The sequence below is a fragment of the Tubulanus polymorphus genome, chromosome 11, assembly GCF_964204645.1.
Source record: "Tubulanus polymorphus chromosome 11, tnTubPoly1.2, whole genome shotgun sequence".
Lineage (NCBI taxonomy): Eukaryota > Metazoa > Nemertea > Palaeonemertea > Tubulaniformes > Tubulanidae > Tubulanus > Tubulanus polymorphus.
This window is the reverse complement of record NC_134035.1, coordinates 9,725,162-9,748,826: the sequence shown is the minus strand read 5'-3', so window position 1 is coordinate 9,748,826 and position 23,665 is coordinate 9,725,162. Positions and strand designations below refer to the sequence as shown.

The window sequence follows — 23,665 nt, the reverse complement described above, 5'->3', positions numbered from 1 at the left end:
AACTACCCTGAAATCGGGACCGAGTTTATTTTTACCCAATTAGGTTTAATGGTTTACTAACAGTACTGATTTAGGAGTTTACAGTAATTCGGATATAAAAGAGATACAGAAACTCCTGGAAGTTTGAAATTTTCTCCATTAAAACTCCTTACCGGTATATCCAGGAATGTCTGTCACGCCGGTAAACCCCTCTGAAAAGCCTCGAAAAGTTTTGCGTTAGGTGTGCAAAAATGTTATACATAAAATAATGAATGCAGCCGCTCTAAAGTTCCGGTATAGAACGCAGAAGCGTACGTTTTATCCACAGACATTCGATGTTGAAAATGTTATGTTTTCATTGATAGGAAATGTTCAACAGATCGCAGAGCCAAGATTTCGAAGATAAAATCGCGCGTCCGTATAAAAAACGAAGGAAAGCAAGTCAAGCTACAGACGCAATTATGGTGTAAATCATCAGATAAACGCGACGCTTAAAACACACACAAAATCGTATTTTCTCTTTAGTTAATTATGTTTAATTTCATGCGTAAAAACCGGTTTTGCGCGGAAATTTCTGTTAAGTTTTCAACTCAAGTGCAATTAAGTACCGTAACATAGATGTGCAATACTTATTCATTCGTTTCTGAAATAACTAGTGGCGGATCCCCCTTTTCTTTCAGCTGACTAAACGTTTCAAGAAAATATTGTCGATATCACGTTAATTTGAAGATACATTGTTCAAAAGTTTGATGAAATAATTTGTCATGATAATCCTTTGATTCCTAGCAAATAAAGTGCTCAGAGTGCACCAGAACGAGTTGTCATAATTCTATTAGCGCCAACCCGTTCTCAAATTCTTGGAGCCGCCTCCTGTTATCTTCTGTTTGTTTAAACTGTTTTCACCAGTTTTAATCATCGTTGCTGTTGTTGAATACATTTGATTCAGAGATTTACAAAGTTTAATAAACAAAGTTTTCGTAAGTTGATGAATAGTTGATCGTTCATTGATATTCCATTTGCTGATTTAAGAAGCGCCAAGTAGAGTTGCTAGAAACCATGAGATCTGCGTTCATCTCTGAAAGTCAGTCATTGGGATCATTCATTTATTTTGTACGCATTAGGGGAGGGGGAGGGTAAGTGCAATTGCGTACTGTAATGCTTAATGTATAATGAAAAAATGGCCGATTTTGCTTATGGGGGGGGAGGGGGTAGATTGAAAGATTCAAATTTTATGCGTACGTAATAAATGATCCCATTCCATTCCGTCCAGGAAGAACCGTTCAATTTCTATGCTGTTATGACTTAGGTATTTAAAAGAGGACAAAGCCCGCGGCTGATTTCAGGATTACTATCTCCAATAAACAATCGTAAACTCTCTCCATATCATTTTGATATATCATTTTATTTACAGCATCAAATGTTTTTTTCTTTTCATATATATATTTACATAGTTTAAAATGCATAATTTATATCTTACATATTCTACAGCATTTGCCAATTCATTAAAATCTACTAATACCTAGCTGCTGCATTTCATTTCAATATTTGTAGTATAGATAAATTTCTGAGATACAGTCAAACCCGCTTGATCCGGATTTTGGTCTAATCCGGATGATATTTGCAGTTCATTTTTTCAATAATATACAAGAAAACAACTTAATCCGGATTTCCCATACACCGTATGAATTTGGTTGGTCCCAAAAGATCCGAATTAAGCGGGTTCTACTGTATCAAAATACATACATATGCTCATGTACATAAAGAAAGTAATTAATATGAAAACTTGAGTTAGCAACTAAATCAAATCAACATTAAACCAAATCAAAATTAAACAAAATTCATTTTACAAATCGTGAGTTACCGAAGAAGTTGGGAAAATTTGTCGATCAAAAAAACCCCTTCCTCGCTGGTACTTTAGTGGAAACTTGTTACAGCGAACTTCACGGGACCAGAAAATATGTTCGTTCTAACTCTTGAGTTCATTATATCCAGTATAAAATTAATCAAATTGTCTTACTTGGGATGAAATTCTATAGTTCTTATATCCAAACGAGGTTCCACTGTACTTCTAAAAATCTTAGTACAGTTGATTCTGCTCATTATTGCAGAAGCTTAAGTGGAATCGTTTTTGAATTTATGACTTGAGTTGTATAAGAGTTGAACGGTTCAAACAAAGAGTCAGAAGAACACGTGAACACATATTCCGTGTACTCGGCGCTTGTTCAACACTGTCAGCCCTGAACTTAACTAACCCTTCAGACACTCGGGGGTCAATTGCTCATAAGTTGTTTAGAGTTAACCGGTGGATAGGTGACACAAAGACAATTAAAACTTCATTGTAACTATGGTAGTTATCCACCGGTTATCTTTAACCAACTTTTGAGCAACTGACCCCAGAATTTTACTGTAAAGTCTTAACAAGGGTAAATGAAAAAATAAGTCCATTTGTTACAGTTCGAATTCGAATTAAAAATGTCTCGGCTGAAGTCCTGAACACAGGCGAAGTCCGGACGACCAAACTTTGGAGAAACAATGGTGATAAAGTATAAAATCTTTGAGGTGGTTCAGATTCGAGAAAGCAGCTTTTAATAGCTCAGCACTCTTTAACATTTCTCTTAGAATGAACCACGGTGTTAGGGGTCATTCATTTATTCCGTACGCATTAGGGGAGATGGAGGGGTCAGTGTAATTGCGTACTGTAATGCTTAATGTATATGAAAAATGGCCGATTTTGCGTACAGAGGGGAGGGAAAATTCATATTTCATGCGTACGTAATAAAAGAATGATCCCTAATCTACCTCTTTAAAGAGATATTATCTTATTTCAAAGGACAATCTTCGCTGTTTTCGCGGCATAAAATGTTGATAATACGATACATATTTAAATCAGTTGGCACATCATCTCTTAACACGAATGAATTCATTATAACAGCGAGTATGGAGCAGGTTCCGAGAACGCGTGTAGATTTCCCAGTTGAGTTAGACCACTTTGTATGTGATTCACATGCACTTCGACGTTGTTCTGAAATACGCTGAAAAACAAAAACAACATTTCGCAATGATATACATGTCTTGATATGATTTTTATTTAAGACCCAACTATGACTACTACAGGGTCCCTACTGATCAGTCATTCCTGGATATAGAGTTTTAAGCATTTCAAATTTTGAGGAAGTGTCTGCATCACTTTCATATTCCTATTACTGACTCCTGAATCAGTACTGTTTATAGATCAAAATAATAAAATTGATGTAATTGTAATTGCCTATTTCTCAAAATTGAGTTTCAAGCACCTTTAAAGCATTTTCCATTCTGAAACAGTTCAGAGAGTCGTAGGGACCCTGTATTGTTTAAGAGGAGTTTCAATTGCTTTTAGGAGCGCAACCATTCCAGTAGATAGATAGATACCTGATATTCGATCTGTCCAACGAATTCTTAATTTCCAGTAGAGCTTCCTGAAGAGATTTGAACTCAAACGAATTCATATCGTTCTCGGCAAAATTCTGAAACAATAAGATATTCTAATTCAAGCGATATGATATATATAATTCATATCTCTAACAAAGTTCGAGCAACAAATTAGAATTTGTCAGAACTGTAAACTGACTATCAGTTTACAGTAAGACTAAGTAAGGCAGGTTTCGATGACATTAAGATGACATTAAGTGACATTATATTTGAACAAACCTTTATTTGTAACATCAGAGAAGTGAGTTGCGACACAAGCGACAAAGAGCGTTCATTCTTTACGCAGCGTTTCCCCTGGAACGAACACAAACACCACTTTTAATGATCTTTTGATAAATTAGTAGTTTTCAACACAACTTGATGTCCGAAATTGAAGTTTGAAAGTGGACTTAAAAATTATCCTGATTTTGAGCGCATTTCAATAATTTTGGTAGTGGAGGTCTTAACAGAGTAGGCTTAGTAACTATTTAAAATATTAGTGGTAGTCACGTCCTTGCTGAACTATAGAACTGGAGGTTGAAGTTTATGTTTAAGGAATTAAAACTGACCTGCGCTGCATTGATTCGTACGGTCGTTGCATTTCCTTCGTTTTCGCAAGTCTTTTTAATTTCGCCTGCCTGTTCTAGCGGTCCTAATCCTTGCTCCGGAGCGAGCTACAATTAAAATCATCAATAATCAGTTTAAACGTAATAACCAGAGAATAGTGTAACCTAAATATAACTTGAGAAAGTCACGCGATTCAAATGTGAGACAAGGAGCCTATCGGCTCCGCTGTGTGATTTGAAGAAATGGAAGCTGCAGACCTAGGGGTGCCCCCTTTTGGCCAAATCCAAAAAGGGCTCTGTACTTTGTAGCTATTGGTCCGTAGAACATTCATACCAAATTTGGAATTGATCCGATTTAAAACTGTAGGACTAGTAGCGATTTGAAGAAACAGAAACTCCACCCTAAGGGGTGCCCCCTGGGGAAAGAATCCATCTTCGGTCACAGCGGAGCTAAAAAAATATCAGATATTTGGATGGTTTGTCGGTATTAACATCGAAGCAGTAAATACCTCATGGCAGAACTTCTGAACTCCGACTAAATAATTGTTTAAATCTTTGTTTAAACGTTCCAGATCTAGCACGGTCGAAGCGTATTTCTTCTGGAAATCGAGGTCGATGTCGCAATCAAACGATTTCTGAATACAAGAAAATATAACAATTATGATTCAGTATTAACCATACGAGCCTAACGAGGTATGGAAGAGAGCTTGTACAGACTCTTGGGGCAAGATATTAGTGGGACTTAAACAAATTATACCAAGAGTTATCATTTCATGTACGACTTACTTTTTTCTCAGCGTCGGTGTTTAGAGTTCGTAGATGTTTGATCCGATCCTTTTTGATCGATAGAATCTTCGATAGTCGAGTCTACAGAAAAAAAATATCCGTCATTTCAGTTCAGATTTTTATCGATAAGAGTTTATACTGTGACAGGAGCTTTTGAGCACTTACTAATAGTACAAGGAATTTAATCGGGAATCCACCGTAGGTTCCGCCTTCCATGCTTAGTAGTTGTCCTTTCAGCGGGGAAGCTCCCAATAACGGATCGTTTGACTGAAATAAACGATAAACCGCTCTGAAAATGTGCTCAATGCGGCGTTTATTTAGATGATTCAGGGTCCCTATTAATTGGTTATTCCTGGATATGAGTTTTCAAGGAAAAAATGCCATATTTCACGTGTCTGCATCACTTTCACATCATACTGCAGACTTCACCTAAATCAGTACTGTTTATCTCGGTAAACCATTAATTCAGTGGTTTTATAAGCAATTATTATCCTTTACACGATTAAACTCGGTTTCTAATTCGGTAACTGCCTAATTGGGTAAAGAAAAATATATCCTGGTTCCAACTTTACCGATTTAGGCATAGCGTCTACTGTATACTAGTAATTTCGCGCATTTTGCTCAAATCAAAGGAGTTTCAAGCACATTTAAAATCATTTTCAGCTTAGGAGTTTTTTTAAGGAATCAAGGAAGCGTAGGGACCCCGATGTCTTGTTGAGGGCCCTGATGTCGTATTGAGGACTGAACGAGTACCGTACGTACCAGCTGCGGTGAGTTAATACCCGGTATGAATCTCGGTGGCGTGAGGAAGTTCTGTCGTGGACGATTACGTTGTTGGAACGCCGACAGTGGCATCGTTTCTTGAGGTTCGTTACTCTGCAAACAGGGAAAATAGAACGATTAAATATATTCAAATACGATACGAAATTTAAAATAATTCATGAATCTGATGAATATGAGTTTCATGATGTATCATATAACTATCCCATGATTTCATGGGTATCTACATCCTCGCTTGCCAGGGGTCCGGTATCGCTCCCGGACTCGCTTCCACCAGCCCCCTGGCCTCACGAAGCGTGATTTCCTTACTGGCGCTGTTGCGCATGACGTCATATATCAATTTGCGAAATACTCCCTTGTTCGGTAAAACGTTCGTTGATTGGTCCATTTAACAGTAAAACCAACAGAAGCCTAATGTCGTTTGTTACAAGCGCTGTGATTGGTACGACCGGATTCTGGTTGGCTAGTAACGACTCCAATGACTCGTGAGGTCAAGGTGTTCGGGGAACAGCTTTAGCGTAGTGGGTTTGAATCCCTTGACGAGTGAAGAGGGGGTATCCACTGTGGAAATGCACTCTAACAAGGCGGCCACTTTCCTCCCATTAACAATTTAGTTTTCCCTGATTTTCCATTTTATGACACAAAATTCCCCGAGCAAATGCGAGGAATTTCTTGGTTTAAAATGTTACGATCTGTTCATCTTTAATTCATGAATCAAGTAAAGCGTTGTCAATAATGCCCTGGGCATTCCAGGTCAGTGGCCGCCCTGCCTAAGCTCACGGGCAACCACACTCAGGATATTCTACGGCCCCTACTGAGCGTATTGAATACATACCAGTACTTCATAATCAGGTATCGAATGCGTTCCAAGATTATTCCTTTCGAAGGTCACCCTGTATGTATTATTCACTGTATCTAACGCATCTATAGTACCGGAGAAGAGACCATCCTGTGGATTACGTAATCTCGCTGTAAAAACCAAACCAATTACAAAATGAATACTTTCGATTACTTTTACATTTTCAGAAAGTCTTAATTTCTAAACATTTACCACATACAGGTACATAACTGGGCCGGAAATGAATGTAGGAAATGCTCTACAAATAGCTTCCATGTCAAACATTGCCGGATTCCTCATAAAATGTCTAACAAAATAAGACCCTAATTGTCATTTTTATCATCAACCCTGCTCAGCAACATACGCTCTCGGCAGGGGGGCATCGCTAGACTCAGCCACGGCACGAAACCCTGCCACACTAGACCAGGTGCGCAGATACACAGCAAGTTTGCCGCACAAAAACTTGTGGCACCGATCGGCTTGCTCGTTGCTGAGATAAATTTCACTGTACACTCGGACTAAAACGCGGCAAGGCTCAGTAATCACCTGTGACTTTGGTGCCGATTACAAGTGGCATCGGTATATCCTCGGGAAGATCTTTCAAATCGTCCAGTTTCAATTCGCCGACTTTACGTTGCTGCAACAACCGAATCTTTTTGCGCTTTTTATGCAACAAATCTCGTTCCTCAAGAAAAAATGCCGCCGAACACCTGAAATACCACCGATAAAACATCACAGTAACCACTTTTACAAATTCCTTTAACAAGTTTTCCCTGATTTTTCTGTTCGATTACACAAAATTCGGTGTGGAATTTCTAGGTTCGAAATCAGAGAAATTTCTAGGTTTAAAATGTTACAATTCATTCATTTTTCAATGAATCACACGTTCAATAGCATAGCTTTCCAGGTTTTTGGTAAAATATGTCAAATTCCCTGAGTTTTCCCAGATTCCCAGTGGCGCCACCCTGTGCATTCTTCCCATTTCTCGATCGATGATGTCATTGGGGGAATGATAGACGACGACTGACACATACCGGCGCGGTTTACCCATTAATCGTCTAATCGTGCACCACTCAACTCGACGCAGTTTCATCGTTTTCAACTGCGGAAACGTCTCCTTCAGACAGATACAGAAATCATTTTCACCCTCGAATATCGGCCTAGAAAATAATCAGACAAAACGGAAAAAATTGTTTAAGTGTTAGTAGTAATAGTTGTATAAGGCCTGTTCAGCTAGGATCGTGTGGTACAGTTTAAAACATGTTATTATCAACGTCATCATTTTTAAAGCTAGTCCTCACGTAACACCAATTTCACTCAAATTCAATGGAAATAACACATTCCTTATAACACGAAATTTGTTAAAAGGCAGTGTTTTCAAGGTTGCAATGATGGCATTAAAAAGGCGTAGTCTTTTTAGTAAGAATCATTTGGGACTGATCGATTTCAATGATTGAGAAATCTGTGTTGAAAATCATATTCTGACATTTTTTTGGTACAAACAATTCCTGATCAAGATTAAATCGAATTAGAAACAAGATTTAGCTGTTAAGTTATGCTGTGATTGAACAAACCATTTCAGAGAAATGGCCATATTCTGCGCTAGTACTACTTAAAATTGACTTACGCGTCTAGATTTGAATAGAATGACTCGTAACACGCCCACTTGTGAGCTTTCGGAAGTTTGAGTAAATTGCGTAATCGGACTCCGATAGCTTGGGCCACTTTCTTATCTGGGGTACTCAAAGCTCCTTTCGGCACAGCCTATAATAAATGATGATGGCGATGTAATTCTATATGTTAAGTTCATGAATGAAAAATCATGATAACTTCAAAGCCAGTTTTACAGATCTCAGTTAAATTTGATTCTCATCTAGTAGAAAATTAAATCAGTTCATTTTTAATTATTTTGACTGTAGATCAAAATCTAACACCCAAGTTGGAATGCTTAACCCTTTCAGTGTGTCTACACTGCAGTGCCGTGTATATGAATCGGTGATGGACTTTGCTAAATACACCGCACAGCAGTGTTATTAATTATAATCTCTAGTGCAAGATGGCAGCACCAGTCAATAATTGTGAAATATATGTAACTAACAATACATCGCACTGCGATATCGATTCACTTTAGTTGTATGCACTGAAATGGTGAAATTCTCCAAAATTTTTAAATTATCTCCAGCACTTAAGAGTAAGAATTTGTCAGCACTGAAAGAGTTAATGATTGTCTTTAAATCATTCAAAAATGCTGAAAATATAATCAGGCCTAATTGTCAATGTTTTTTTAACGATAATTAAGGACACATACGGATGCTTTAGTGCTAGCCCTTGTTTGCGGTGTTTTCGCCGGTGATGCTGCTGCGGCTGAAACTTTCGCTTGTTTTTTCGGCGACGCTCGCATCCCGACCCCGGTCGTCGTGTCTTCGTCATCGTTGAAAAACAATCGATTTCGTTTTCTATTCCGCGACGACTTTGAATAAAATGAAAATATTTCGTATTGAAAATAAGGTGATATCCAAAGCATAAGTTATCTAGTCACAGTCAAAGCTCAAGGGCCCGGTTTTATAGACAGGTATTAACTTTAACCTGGGGGTTAACTCAATTCAATTTCAATTGAGTTAACCCCCGGGTTAGGTCTAATGGAATTTTAAAAGGCGGCTGCATTCATTTTTAAGTGTATCACTTTGTGGCAGCTAAAGTAGCAAGGCTTTCGATCCTCCAAAAAATTAAGCTTGATAGAATATTGACTTCCGATCTGGCAGGGGGAGCAGATATTTCATAAGGGGTGGCTGATTTTCAGAGGGTGGATGTAAAAATCAGAGGGGTGGCCGCACCTCTAAAACTTGTTAAGAAGAACACTGAGATGCACAAAGTTCAAGGTTCGTTCACAGATCCCAAGTGTAAGGATTTCTAGTCGGATCCAAAGATCAAGGCTTTCAGTTAGATCCTAGGTTTAAGAATTTCTAGTTAGATCCCAGGTTCAAGGCTTTCTGGCAAAATTTCTTGTACATAGTCGAAGATACTCTTAAAGGTTTCACAGTCAATCCTTAAAGTTCGAGTTCTCATAATTGGTTTTTCAACAGTTGATATATCTTACCAATGTTCTTCTTGTTGGACTAGGATTTGCCGGTGCAGCGAATGTATTACCTTTACCTGAAATAGGAACAAAACAGGGTTTTAATAACTAATCAGCATGATAAATATGTTGTAGAGTCTTGAAGGGATTTAAGCTAATTGATCGCTTTAAGTCTAGTGAAGAGTTTATAATTCGATTTACATCGCAATCGAGGTAATAACCGTTGAAGAGCTAGAATGCATAATGTTCAATAAATGAAAGAAGACATTTACAAGTTTGTTAAATCAAAAGAACATTGAACAACCGATTACTTTTCTATTGGAATTCTTACCACTTTTTAAACTGACCAAAGCTTCAGCTGAAGAATCTGTGAAAAAATATATCACAACAGTTGTTATTAAATCTATTCAACAAATTTCACGTAGTGACTATTATTTATTAATCAAACCAGAAAACCAGCCAAACCCTATTCTCCTCCATACTATACTTGTTGAAAGAATAACAATTTCAGCAGCAAGCAATTAGGCCTAGCAAATTTTCTGGTTACACTGAAAAGTCTAAAGCCAGAGGTTACAGTTACAACACTCTGACTCAGTCACACTGCTTGGTAGGGAGGAGCAGTCAGTAAACTTGGGAATTTCAGCTATCATAATTACAGTACTAATTCGTTGCTCAATTTAGCAGGGCTGCATGTTTGAGTAAACAAGTAAGAAGATGATGCACGCAGCCGAGTCGCGAGAAGTAAAAAACTAAAAAGTGTAGGAAAAACAATGACACATTTCGCCAAATTCAGGCATTTCAAGCATATTTTCGTTGTATTTCTCGTCGTCTTATACACAGAAATCGTCAGATTAAATCGTGCCACATCGATCCGTTGAAATCGAGTGAATTCGCGACAAATCGGCGCCCGTATCGTCGATTAGACGTGGTTTATCCGTAAATAATCGCATCTTTTGTAACTCACTTTCTAAAGCTGAATCGTCCGCCATTTTGAATGCTAGCGCCCTCTTCGGAACAAAAGGATTCTGGGAACATGTGACACGCGCAACATGTAAACAATCTCCCACAAACAACATGTAAACAATAGCACGTGGTCGTGATTTATACAGAACGCGTTCATCGAACAACGAGGAGAAATCCCCTAATAAATTCAGCCAAAAATAAAAAGTTCTATTAAAATGATTATATTTCGAGCAACCTTTCGGCTAAATGCTAATAGCCATCATCAGGGTACTGAGATACAAAATGAAATAACGGAATTCATTGAACACTTGGGTTCGAGCCCCACCCCAGTCCCCAGTTATCAATCGGTATACTAGAACTCTAAGTGATCGTTTTCTAATTGATGGACGTGAAATATCGTTTCTGAAAAGTCCAATTTAATTGTAATGAACACTTAAACTGAAAGATATGTTTTAATTTCAGCAAAATAAACTGAAAATAAAACTGAATTGAGTTGAATGTTCACCGTCAGGGGTTGCTCCGGTATATTATTGACCTTGTCTATGTGCTGTCATTTGGGCCGATAATGCCCAGTGTTTACTATGGCTCCTGTTGATCCAGATAAAGTTGTCGTGCCCAAAATAGATAAGCTTTTCGAGCTCGATGGATATCTGAAGCCGTTCGAAAGAGAAATTAAGAGAAGGTAAAATGATAAAGTGCTGATTGAGGAGGGTAAAGAATGATGTCTATTTCTTCTGACATTAACTTTAAGCAGTTAAGTTCTGTTCTGTCATGTCTGTTCGGGATAAATTTTTTTGATTTTTTCTCGTAATCTTTTGAACACAACTTCAATTTGGTCTTAATATGACAAGTGAACCTACTCTGCAGTCTGAATTAACTGACTGTTTATAAGTCTCTGAATACCAGACGTCGTTACAACGGGGCTCTCCTGAAACTTGGGAAACACAATGGCTAATAGACTACCATCCTTAACTTTATCTGTTTCGTAGGATCGTCATCTAATATTATATCTCTGTTGTACATATTGCATTATTGCATATTTTAAGGTACGGCCTGTTCGAGGATTTAAGCAAGAATATCGCTGAAGCTGAAGGAAGTCTCGACCAATTTTCGCGAGGTTACGAGTATTACGGATACCACGTTCAGCCGGATAATGCTATTGTATGGAGAGAATGGGCACCGGGAGCGGATGCTCTGTTCATTCGCGGCGATTTTAGTAAGAAATCAAATGGATCACTTTCATAGTGAATTCGTCGCAATCCCAATGTTCAAATCTATTATTAGACCTGTATTTATTTTATTATTAAGAAGAAATTAATAAATTGTAATTAATAATTAATTAATATTAATTAATACCATTTTTGGTGTCCTATCACATAGGGCAGATCCAATCTATATATTCCACTGTTTTCCCGAATATAGTCAGAAAAATGTGAATAGCTTATTTTCTAGCTTATTTACGTTTATGGTCGGGACCTAATTTATCCACGTTAAGCAGTGACCGAGGCGCGTCAAGATGGCCGCTATGACGTCACAGAATAATAATCATCACTGTTATGTCATGAATTTGTTGAAAAATTGATGTCATACATAAAATGTGTAACAGAAACAAATTTGTCAAAATGGCCAAAGTTCGAGGTAATCTCTGTCTGGTACTCATGAAGAATGACCCCTAAAAAAAAATCAATTATGTAAGGTGCTTTCCACAGGATTGCCTGGATGGATGAGAAATCAGATATCATGAGGAGTGTGAAAGAGGATAAATGAGGAACTCGGTGTGAAGAAAGATTTGACTATCAGAGAATAAAAGTAGAATTTGTAAAAAAAGCTACTCTTGTAGAAAGTATCTGTTTATAGAACTAAGGCAGAGTTGAATCAATCCTCTTCGTTGATTTTTAGATTTAGCCGATTCAATAATTGAATGTCTCAATCTTTGCAGATAATTGGGACAAATTCCAGTACAAATTTGACAAGTTAGATTACGGCAAATGGGAGGTGAAAATAGCTGCTAATGCAGATGGCTCATGTGCCATACCACACGGCAGTATTGTCAAGGTAAGTCAGTGAAAAAAAAATAGAAAGCCTGGGTATTGTGTCCAGATTCCGGCTCTAACTGGGCTTTAATTTGTTAATTTCTCTGGCTAATAAGTGTGTTATGGATGACAAGGGCTGCAGTCTTAATTGATGAAAAAAGTATCACAAAAGTGCTTACTTTTAGGCCAACAAGCAAAAATTCCAGATTTTTGCCTCAGCCTGATTGCTGAATCACCATGATTGCTGAATGACGGACCAAAGTCCAGAATCCGTTATAAGTATCGTTGTCTATTTTCAGTTGTTGGTGGTCAGTAAAGATAATTCTCTATTGGATCGTATTTCACCGTGGGCGAAATACGTCACTCGTGCTGAGAAGACAAATATATATCATCAAGTGTTCTGGAATCCGCCGCAGGTACGAATATACGAGTTGAACTCAGTTCCACAGTTCTTAATGGAAATCGATCAAAAACTAGCGTTCTTTAAAGTACCGGTATTACTGATTGAAAAGGAGTTGAGTCGGACTGAAACTTAAATTTGATTATTGAGCTTGTGAAATGGCTTCATCGATTAAAGATAAAGCATTGGTGGAGCGCATCATGTGGAATTCGAGGGTCAAACTTCACTTATTAATGACTATAAATGATACAATATTTGAGTTGAGTTTAGATTAATTTCATCTAACTTCATGTAACATCTTGCAACAATTGGATATCAGGAGCCATTTTCATGTTCCTTGGGGCCAGTTCCACAGTCAACTTAGTCCAAAAGTAGGCTTAAGTCTGGAGATTGGTCTTAAATTGTTAGATAGACTATGGAACTTGCATGTTCTTAGACTGGTCTTAAGTTGAAAAGTTTAAGATGACTATGGAACTGGCCCCCTGGGTTCGAATTTGGATTGTAGGGACAAATTATTGAAGTAATTACAAGTGTTGCTCGTCAATTCTGCCACCATTTTCTCTGCGATTATTGACAGCTCTATGATATAGTGAACTGTTTGCATTTAATGTATTTCAGGCGTTTGATTGGAAATATCCGCATCCTGATAAACCTGATAGATTACGCATTTACGAATGTCACGTGGGCATTTCATCATGGGAAGGAAAAGTGGCGTCGTACACCCATTTCAAAGATAACATACTTCCCCGTATCAAATACCTCGGTAAGCAAATACCTTGTATGTATGGATCAAGCCAGTCATTCGTTATCCCTAGAACCCCTTTGGCACAGGCCTGGTGTTTTTTTTTCAAAGGCGGTAATCATCCGCCCTAAGCATTTGTTTGAAATAAGTAAGTTAGTGGACAGTTGAACCTATAATCTGGTATCTGTTATATTGTAGGGTATAATGCAATACAAGTAATGGCTGTTATGGAACATGCATATTATGGTAGTTTTGGTTATCAAGTCACAAGTTTCTTTGCTGCGTCGAGGTAAATGCTATGATTATCCTGGGCAAGATACACTATTCTTATCCCTGCTCTGCTCTTCATGAGATGTTTGAGGTACCGATACTTGCCTTGTTGATTTACTCCTGAGCACTTTATGTGATTTCTTATCAAGTGAAGAGAGATGACTGATACACAGTTACAGATATAGACTAGGGGTAATGATACCAATATCACTTCTCTCCAGGGAGAGATGACTGATACACAGTTACAGATATAGGCTAGGGGTAATAATACCAATGTCTTTCTCTCCAGGGAGAGATGACTGATACACAGTTACAGATATAGACTAGGGGTAATGATACCAATATCACTTCTCTCCAGGGAGAGATGACTGATACACAGTTACAGATATAGGCTAGGGGTAATAATACCAATGTCACTTCTCTCCAGGGAGAGATGACTGATACACAGTTACAGATATAGACTAGGGGTAGTGATACCAATATCACTTCTCTCCAGGTAGAGATGACTGAAACATAGTTACAGATATAGGCTAGGTGTTATAATACCGATGTCGCTTTTAAATGCTTTCCTTGTGTTCTAGTCGGTGCGGAACTCCGGAAGAGTTGAAACAGATGATCGATAAAGCTCACGAACTCGGTATAACGGTGCTTCTCGATGTCGTACACAGTCACGCGTCAAAAAACACGATCGACGGTATCAACCAGTTCGACGGTACAGACAGTTGCTTCTTCCATGACGGTGCTCGCGGTAACCACGATTTGTGGGATAGTAGACTATTTAATTATTCGAGGTATGTTTATGTGTGTGGGTTGATTCTAGAATTCGGGGGGTCGGATTTATGGACTCGTTTTAACTTAAACAAGCTGGCCACTGACCTGGAAAACCTGGAAAACTCAGGAAATTAAAACTATCTAGAAAATTTGCAATAACTCAGGGAATTTGACAAGTTTTTCCAAAAACCTGGAAAATTTGGGGATTTCGGATGATGCTAATGACTACGCTTCTTTATCAGTACGTGATTCAATGAAAAATGAATGAATTATAGCATCTTAAACCCTAGGAATTTCTCTGATTTACTCAGGGAATTTTGTGTAATTACATAGAAAACTCGGGGAGTGAATGGGCGAAAAGTGGCCACCCTGTTAAAGTCAATTGATGATGAATAGAGATGAAGTTCAAGTTAAAATTGGACCTATTTCAACAGTTTTCAGGGCCCTGTTCTGTAGTTGTGAGTTAGAGTTAACTCAGAGTTAATTTTCAATGAGTTGAAATTCTCATAGTCAAATCTTAACACATAACTGTGGAACTGGGTTTCAAGTTTCACTGTTTTATGTAATCTGTAGAGAACCTGCATGTATCTCTAAATGAATGAAATTTATATCTAATTTTAAGTTGGGAAGTGCTGAGATTTTTACTGTCGAATCTACGCTGGTGGATCGAGGAATATCATTTCGATGGCTTCAGATTCGATGGAGTTACTTCGATGCTTTATCACAGCCACGGTTTAGGTATTTATGAATAATTGATCTATGAATTTTCTCTTACTGATCAGTCAGATCCTCCTTCATGCTGTGCCTGTCAGTTTCTCCTTAACGCTGAGCAGTCAGTTCCTCCTGGCTAAGTTCCTCCTTCACACTGAGTAGTCAGTTCCTCCTTCACTCTGAGTTGTCATTTCCTCCTTCACACCGAGGACTCAGATTGACTCAGTTCCTCCTTTATCATAAGGACTCAGTGCCTCCTTCATTCTGAGGACTCGTCCTCCTTCACACTGATGACTTGTTCATCCTAGAGTCCACCTCCTTCTTCAATATCAGGACCCAATGTTACAGAGGAGCACCCTCAATCAATGCATGTACATGTATTACTTTGAGCATGGGCACTGTGCTACTAAGCCTTAGTTATTGAACACATCTGTGCATGACCAAACATATTTTTCTAGCTGACACAAACTTAATAAGAATTAATAATCGAATAAGAATAAATAATCATTTCATGGACAATGTCTGCCTGACAGCATCGCTGTGTCATCACACAGATATTGTAGGATACATACAGCTTTGCAAATGTCTCTTTGCTCTATATATATATATATATATATATATATATATATATATATATATATATATATATATATATATATATATATATATATATATATATATATATATATGCAGTGGAAAAATTGTGATTATTTTGTTGTATCTCCTAAGTAAATTTGATAAATTATTTTGCAGGCACAGGCTTCAGTGGAGACTACCGCGAATATTTCTGGTTGAATACCGATACCGAATCGCTAGTATATTTGATGCTGGCTAATCACCTAATGCACGAACTATACCCTTCATTCTTAGTGACAGTCGCTGAAGTAAGTCGAAACACGGTCACAATAGTTACTCTACCTAATGCCGACACAAATCTGTGTTCCCGACCAACACCTTTATGATCAATTTTACAGATCGTCTAGGCTTCATTTTAGTCCAGTTTTTCACTTTAGACATGAAAATGAACTACTTACCCCTGATAAGTGATAAATCCCACAATGATTGAATGAATGACTGAAAAGTTCATTTAAGATGTAGAAATATTTCGGACGGTTTCTGCCACCCTTCTTCAATCTTGAATGATGTCATTTTAGATGAAAAAAAAGGTAGAAACTGCCTGAAATATTTCTACATTTCATATAAACTTTTTAGTCAATCATTCAATTATTGTGGGATTTTACACATTTTATCTGATCACGGATATTTCATCGGCAGAAATTTTTCAAAAAGTATTCGTCCAGACTGCACATACATTACGGACTTCACCTTTACATTTTAAAATTGAAAATGAGAATTACTGGGGCGTAACAAATAAACAACACACGTAGACCTATCAAATAAAGGATGTCGGTCGTGGTGTATTGAAACTGAAGATTGAGAACTGTACAAATCAAATAGATAGAAATGTCTGAGACTTGTGAATTGATCATTAATTATCTCAAAAACCCTCTGTATCATTCATGGCAGGTGTGGTGGGTTTGTAACTGTTACAAAATTAAAATCTAATCAAAATTGATTCAATCAAATAAGCAGGACAATTCCCTATTGAAGGTTAATTATCCGATTACAGTGTTGCCCTCCCTCTTATTGTAGGAGGTATCTGGAATGCCGGCTTTATGTCGACCCGTCGATGAAGGCGGAACCGGTTTCGATTATCGTCTCGCGATGGCTATTCCAGACAAGTGGATTAAAATGCTCAAAGAGAAGTCCGACGAACAGTGGGATCTGGCTGATCTCATACATACGCTTATCAATCGACGCCACGGTGAAAAGTACGTTTATTATTTACTGTCGTTCGATTCGATTAGTGAATTCAAGATACGTTTATGATGAATATAGGTTTAACAGGCTCAATATCTACTGAATGTACTTCTGAATAGACCGTACACTCAGACCTGGAGAAAAGATGATTAGACTCAAAACCACTACATACAAATATAAAAGATTCAAAAAATGAAACATATTTATCTCGTCAAAAATTAAAAGAAACAACATTTTGGACTTTCCTGAGACCATCATCATTCCCTGACAGTGGTCTCTCGAGGTAGTTCTGAATATAAGTTTTATTTACTTACTCGTACGTTTTGACAGTTACTGTAAGAACTCGACTTATGCTTCAATCGCATAAGTCATGTGGGATCATTCATTTATTACGTACGCATTTGGGGAGGGGTAAGTGCAATTGCGTACTGTAATGCTTAATGTTCATGAAAAAATGGCCGATTTTGCTTACAAGGGGGGGTCAAATTTCATGCGTACGTAATAGATAAATGATCCCGATAGATTCATTAGCTCCCAAGAGCTACGACTTGTGCAAGTTTGCCTGCTGTATTTATAACACATTAAGATTGTTCTGAATTATCCACTTATTGAAACACATATTCATTAATGTAATAGGTGTATCGCGTATGCTGAAAGTCACGATCAGGCGCTAGTCGGGGATAAAACTATTGCGTTCTGGTTGATGGATGCTGAGATGTATTGGAGCATGTCGTGTTTAACGGATCGCAATCCGGTCATCGATCGCGGCATCGCGTTACACAAAATGATTCGGCTCATAACGCACGGGCTCGGCGGGGAAAGTTACCTGAATTTCATGGGTGAGTGAAAAGAAAAAACACCCTACAACTCCTTGATTCCCTAAAAACTCTTTCTAGGCGTAAAATGCTTTTAAAGGTGCTTGAAACTCCTTTAATTTGGGCAAAATCCATAAAACACTTTTTATAAAACTTCAATTTTGAGAAATGGGCAATTAGAAATTTTTGTCTAGTTCGTAATTTTACAGTAAACTGCGCCTGAATTGGTATAGCTGGAACCAGGATTAGTTTTTACCCAATTAGGCGGTTACTGACATAGAAACCAAATTTAGGAATTTAGAAATTTTGTTTTATTCTCTACGGCTATGGAAAAGGTATGGAAAATAAAAAAATGACTATAATGGCTGTATGCCTAATTGTCTTCTAATTTTGATAACAACAGGTTGTCAATTTCTAGATGACACATTGCTCATAACCCCTACACATTTGAGAAAAATCTTGATGTGTGGAAATTTGATGATCAGGATCCAGTTCCACAGTTCTGAGTTAAATTTGACTCTCACCGAAAAACATCGAAAATAAACTGATTTTAACTCAGAGTTAACTCTAACTCACAACTGTGGAACCGAGTCTTGGATAAAGAAAATGTATGGAAAATGAAATTGATTTAACAACCCGTAAGAACCCTGATAAACTTTTATTCGGTTTCAATTTCATTTCTATTCGGTTTTAATTACATTTCAGGTAACGAATTCGGTCACCCGGAGTGGTTAGATTTCCCGCGCCACGGCAACAATGAGAGCTATCACTACGCGCGACGCCAGTGGAATTTAGTCGATGATCAGACGTTACGTTATCGATACCTGTACGATTTCGACAGCGCGATGAATAACGTGGAAGCAAAATACGGCTGGCTCGGCGCTCCGCAGGTGTTCTCTCGTTTTACCAGAGTCCCTACGACTCATTAATTCCTTGAAAATGTTTTTTAAGGTCCTTGAATATCCTTGAATTTAAAAATGGCATTTCGAAACTTTTTAGGTTTTAGGCCTATTCATTATACAGATTCCATTGAATTGAATGGTTTACCATGAAAACATTCCAAATTTAGGAGTCTACTGTAATAGGGATATGATAGCAATGCAGACACTCCTCGGAATTTGAAATTTTTCTTCATGAAAAGTCGTTGAATTCTGGAATGACTGATCTGTAGGGACCCTCTTTACATAGTAGATCATAAATTGTATCTTGGAGTAAAAATGATTGAAAAAAATTCAACCGCGCCTTATTTTATCAGTATTATCGATTGAAATAGAGATATTATTTATTAACCGCCATTTGAAATGATAACGGTACTGAAACTCAATGCTTTGAGAACATGTGTTAGTATTTGTGTATTTTACGCGGAACAATATTGTTTCAGCTGACAGATGGACTGCTGTATTCTTCAGTGGGGAAGATGATAAACAATCCCATAATATTGACGATACTTTAGAAAAATATTTACCTAGTTTTTCCTAATCGGCTGGATCATTTTGTAAACTTTATAAAATTTGCTTTCAGTTCATTTCTATAGCTGCCGGTTCTGTTGTGGTTAGCTTGATCATGATTTAACGGGTCAACTTTTAAGTTCAGCAGAAATGAGAACCAAGGAGTATCATGGAATAGGCTGTAAAATCCTTAAATCATTTTCATCATGTTCCTTGAATGGCGTCATCTCACCTCGCGTTTGAACCTTTTGGTCATCTATATCATCTAGGGTGTACACAGCATATCAGATTATGGTATTGCTAGGTCTTGTACACTAGTCAGATGATTTATCTCAACTCCAATGAAAACAATGATTCTGGACAATTCAAATGTAATGATCATATGACCGTTATATTATTATTATTATTATTATTATTATTATTATTATTATTATTATTATTATTATTACTATGGTCCTGGTATCGGAGTCAAAAAAGCCCTTGAAAGTCATTATATGAGATTGGTCATGGACACTATGAACCCTGTGAGGTTGAATGAACAATCCAACAGGGTTTGTCTGGTGAAAATCGGGGCCCGAAGGATGTAAAGCAAAAAGATAAATTTCGCAACAATTTGAAATATCAATATAGTGTGGGATTATTGATTGGTTTCAGCTGAAAATCAGCCAATATTTGCTTGAACCGTTCACAACATGTATTGTATTTTCTCTATTTGTAGGCGTACGTCAGTATGAAACACGAGGATGACAAGACGATCGTGTTCGAACGCGCTGACGTGGTGTTCGTTTTCAACTTTCACCCGACGAAAAGTTTCACCGACTACAAAATCGGCGTCGAAGTGCCCGGGAAGTACAAGATCGTGCTCGACACGGACGACGCGCGTTTCGACGGTTTTTCGCGTCTCGATCACAACACCGACTTCGTCACGATTCCCGAGCATTATTCGTGTCGAAAAAACACAATGCACGTACGTGACTGTTTGAGACTGATATTAATCTCTGTATTTCAGAGTCAGAATGAGCAAAACCCACAGTTGATAACGAGAGAAATCCCGCAATAACGAAGCCAAGATTGAAAATTTCTATATCAGAATGATTATATTTGAGGAGCGAAGTTTCGGCTAACAACTGTTAGCCATCATCAGGCGTACTGAGAACAAAATAAAATGACAGGATATTTATGCAAGAATATGACAAATGATTAAGATTAAAGGATTAAGATTACAGTGATTATATGTGCCGTTTTTCGTAAGTCCGAAAACAAGAGATGAGATGCGGAAAAGTTATGAAGAAGGATTTTACGATCTGTGGGAAACATGATAAGATGAGAAGATACACAATATCCGTGTATGATGATAACGAGAGAAATCCCACAATAACGAAGCCAAGATTGAAAAATTCTATATCAGAATGATTTTATTTGAGGAGCGACGTTTCCGCTAACAACTGTGATGATGTAACAGTTTATTTTTAGATTTAACAATTTATTCTGACATGTTCAAAGTTTTGACTAAACTTCATCATCAGAGCAACAATTTTTTTCAAAAGGTTATTTTCATTTCTCTGATGATGATGTTAAGTTGAAACTTCGAAACTGTCAAAATAAAATGTGGTATCAAAACTGTGGGTCTTGCTCATTAACGCTGCTCATACATTTGTATGTAACACTGAACATGTCGATGTATTTTGAGTGTGAATAGCACTTGGCTGGAGAGATTGTTTCTGCTCCGAGAGGTCTTTGAGTGGAATTAGTTAGGAACTGACATTTTGCATTATCCTTCCTGGTCGATATGTGTACAGCTCTGTTTGTCATACAGAATGAATAAAATGTTTTTGAGCGAAGTTGTTACAGCTTGGAAACGTCTATTTTGTATAGGACACCCTGGTTAATATGCTACAGCTGTGAACATGTTATACAGATTGAATGAAACGCATTAGATATTCCAGGGTAAACAGAATGAACAACATTTGAGCTATTGGATCCGATCCCTTCCTTTCTTTTTCAGGCCTAAAGTGATATGATGATATCATTTTAGACTGGAGAAGGGTACCGGTAGTAGTAACCACTCAAAACTTTTTACTGGGATTTTAGGTCTCTCATTACTGCATCGGAAATATTGCAATGTCAATCGTCAATTCACCGTTCCTCCTTGTTTCCTACGTAACAAATATGATTCATCTCGATCATCTTTCAATTTTCCTCTCTTGAAATGAAATAATTGTCTGTATTCTGTTTCTAGGTGTACGCTCCGTGTAGGACGGCGTTTCTGTTGGCGAAAGTGAGCGATTAACGAACAAATGATGTGCCATATTCGTATACTGACCGTTAAAACTGCCATATTGCGATGAGATATTATATACCGGTAGTAGATACTGAAAATGTGCTTGATAGAACGATACAATGCAATTGCTAATTTATTCGAGTTTTTCGAGTGATTGATCGATTCATCTGTTTGAAATGAGTGAAGAGCTTATCGTTGCCTTCTTATTGAACAGTGTATTGATCTGATGAATAACATCAAAACCTGCTACACGTTTCGTTGCACGTTATATTGCGATAATACAGAAGAAAACGTTTTCAATGATATGATTTTCAATAAGAAACGTTTTAATCGACATTCCTTACTCGAAACCGTCGATAAAACACTATATCCGATTTATGACGATAATCTATAGAGAATACCACAGTAATAATTTCAGTAACTCAATATTCCTGAAGATGACTACGGTATTAGAATAAACTATTAGCTCTCGTGGTAACATTTTTCAGACTCTATATCTTTTCGTTATTATCATGGGATTCTCTATAGATTCATTTCTCGACTACAGTGGAACCATGTTAGAACAAATTCCAGGGCACCAGAAAATCTGTTTGTTATATAACCAATAGTTTGTTTTATCATGTATGAAATTATCGGTATTGCCCTATTGGGTCGAAATTCTAGGTTGGTACTAGGCGACAAAATGGTAATATCCGAGGTCTTTGTAACCACGGTACTCGGAAAACAATTGAATTTCTTTTTGAAGATTACATCCGATCAAGTCACTGAATCCAGGGTTGGAGGCTACTAGACGATAATTTTTCCAAATAATGGGAACAAGAGATCTTGAAGAACGTACACTTGTATCTCACAATGTCCCAAAAAATCGTTAAAAACTTATTCATATTTGATGCATTGAGATCATTAGGCTTTGCCACTGCGGATTATGTGAGTTGACAAAGCTTGTGAAGTTTATGGTTTTGTATTTTTCAATGAAATAGTAGATGATACTATACTTGATCATGAATAACATATTGTTTAAGAATAAGAAATTTTTCTCTATACTTACAGTAATAGTTTTAAGCTTTCTCAGGATGTTTGAAACTCTCCGCAACTGTTGGTCACTGTTTTAATCAAAAATGCTTCGTATTGCAGAACGATGATTTATTGCGTAATCTGTCTCAGATGTTGCTGGTATGTTATAGAGTAGTGCTTGTTCAAATCAGATTGTATGGTTGACGTTAAATTATAGGATGATATAATATATGATAGCTTTCAGTGAATATATGATGTTTATTCTTGTCTTTGAAGCAATGAATTGGATTTTCGAGTTTTTCTGTTTGACTGACTTCAGTCGGGAATACTTTGAATAGATGGCAATAGATAGTACATGTATATTCCACTTTTCATGAAAATTTGATATTACTAAAACACGAGGAAAATCCATGGAATTTTCTTTTCTTCATAAGTCAGGGAATTTTGTTAAAACGTTAAAAATCAGGGAGATTTTTTGTCTTCCGTATTTGATTGAATTCTTAACAGATCAAGTCAAGGGAAAACGTGCATTTCGTAGAACAGTCAGGGGGAAAAGCAGGTCAAACAACAGTGGCCACCCTGCTTAATACCACTGAGCTACTTAACTTGATAAATTATTATCGGCAATATTTACAGTAGAATCCGCTAAATTTGGCTCATTTGGGACCAACAAAATTCATACGGTTTACAGGAAATCCGGATTAAGTCGTTTTCTTGTGTATTAACGAACAAATGGATTGCAAATATTGTCCAGATTATACCATTATCCGGATAGAGGGTTCGACCGTATTCAATCACTACGTACAATTCAACCATTAAGTTTGTTTGTCCTCTTCTCTGAGGTATAGGTCAATGTACTTTATGTATCATGGCATCGATTAAATCAAGCCACCGAAACATATGACATCCGTGTCTTCCTCCGAT

The 23,665-nt window shown here is 37.4% G+C and overlaps 2 protein-coding genes across 2 annotated transcripts; one reads left to right on the top strand and one right to left on the bottom strand.

Moving 5' to 3' along the window:
* Positions 1–1,391: 1,391 nt before the first annotated feature.
* On the bottom strand, positions 1,392–10,461 carry LOC141912532 (protein lin-9 homolog). Its single transcript, XM_074803788.1, has 16 exons — positions 10,437–10,461; positions 9,804–9,839; positions 9,494–9,549; positions 8,705–8,866; positions 8,024–8,160; positions 7,431–7,556; positions 6,943–7,106; positions 6,394–6,527; positions 5,541–5,654; positions 4,944–5,045; positions 4,779–4,859; positions 4,502–4,627; positions 3,996–4,100; positions 3,667–3,741; positions 3,388–3,482; positions 1,392–3,011 (listed from the first exon to the last, which is right to left on the bottom strand). Exons 1-16 carry the CDS (start codon positions 10,459–10,461, stop codon positions 2,903–2,905), a joined length of 1,647 nt encoding a protein of 548 aa, XP_074659889.1. The 3' UTR covers positions 1,392–2,902.
* A 506-nt stretch (positions 10,462–10,967) lies between these two features.
* On the top strand, positions 10,968–22,989 carry LOC141912957 (1,4-alpha-glucan-branching enzyme-like). The gene is made up of 14 exons (XM_074804394.1): positions 10,968–11,117; positions 11,482–11,651; positions 12,375–12,490; positions 12,768–12,884; positions 13,487–13,631; positions 13,809–13,899; positions 14,462–14,671; positions 15,274–15,389; positions 16,116–16,246; positions 17,016–17,194; positions 17,820–18,022; positions 18,704–18,888; positions 20,165–20,413; positions 21,686–22,989. Exons 1-14 carry the CDS (start codon positions 11,017–11,019, stop codon positions 21,734–21,736), a joined length of 2,064 nt encoding a protein of 687 aa, XP_074660495.1. The 5' UTR covers positions 10,968–11,016; the 3' UTR covers positions 21,737–22,989.
* The last annotated feature ends 676 nt before the right edge of the window (positions 22,990–23,665 follow it).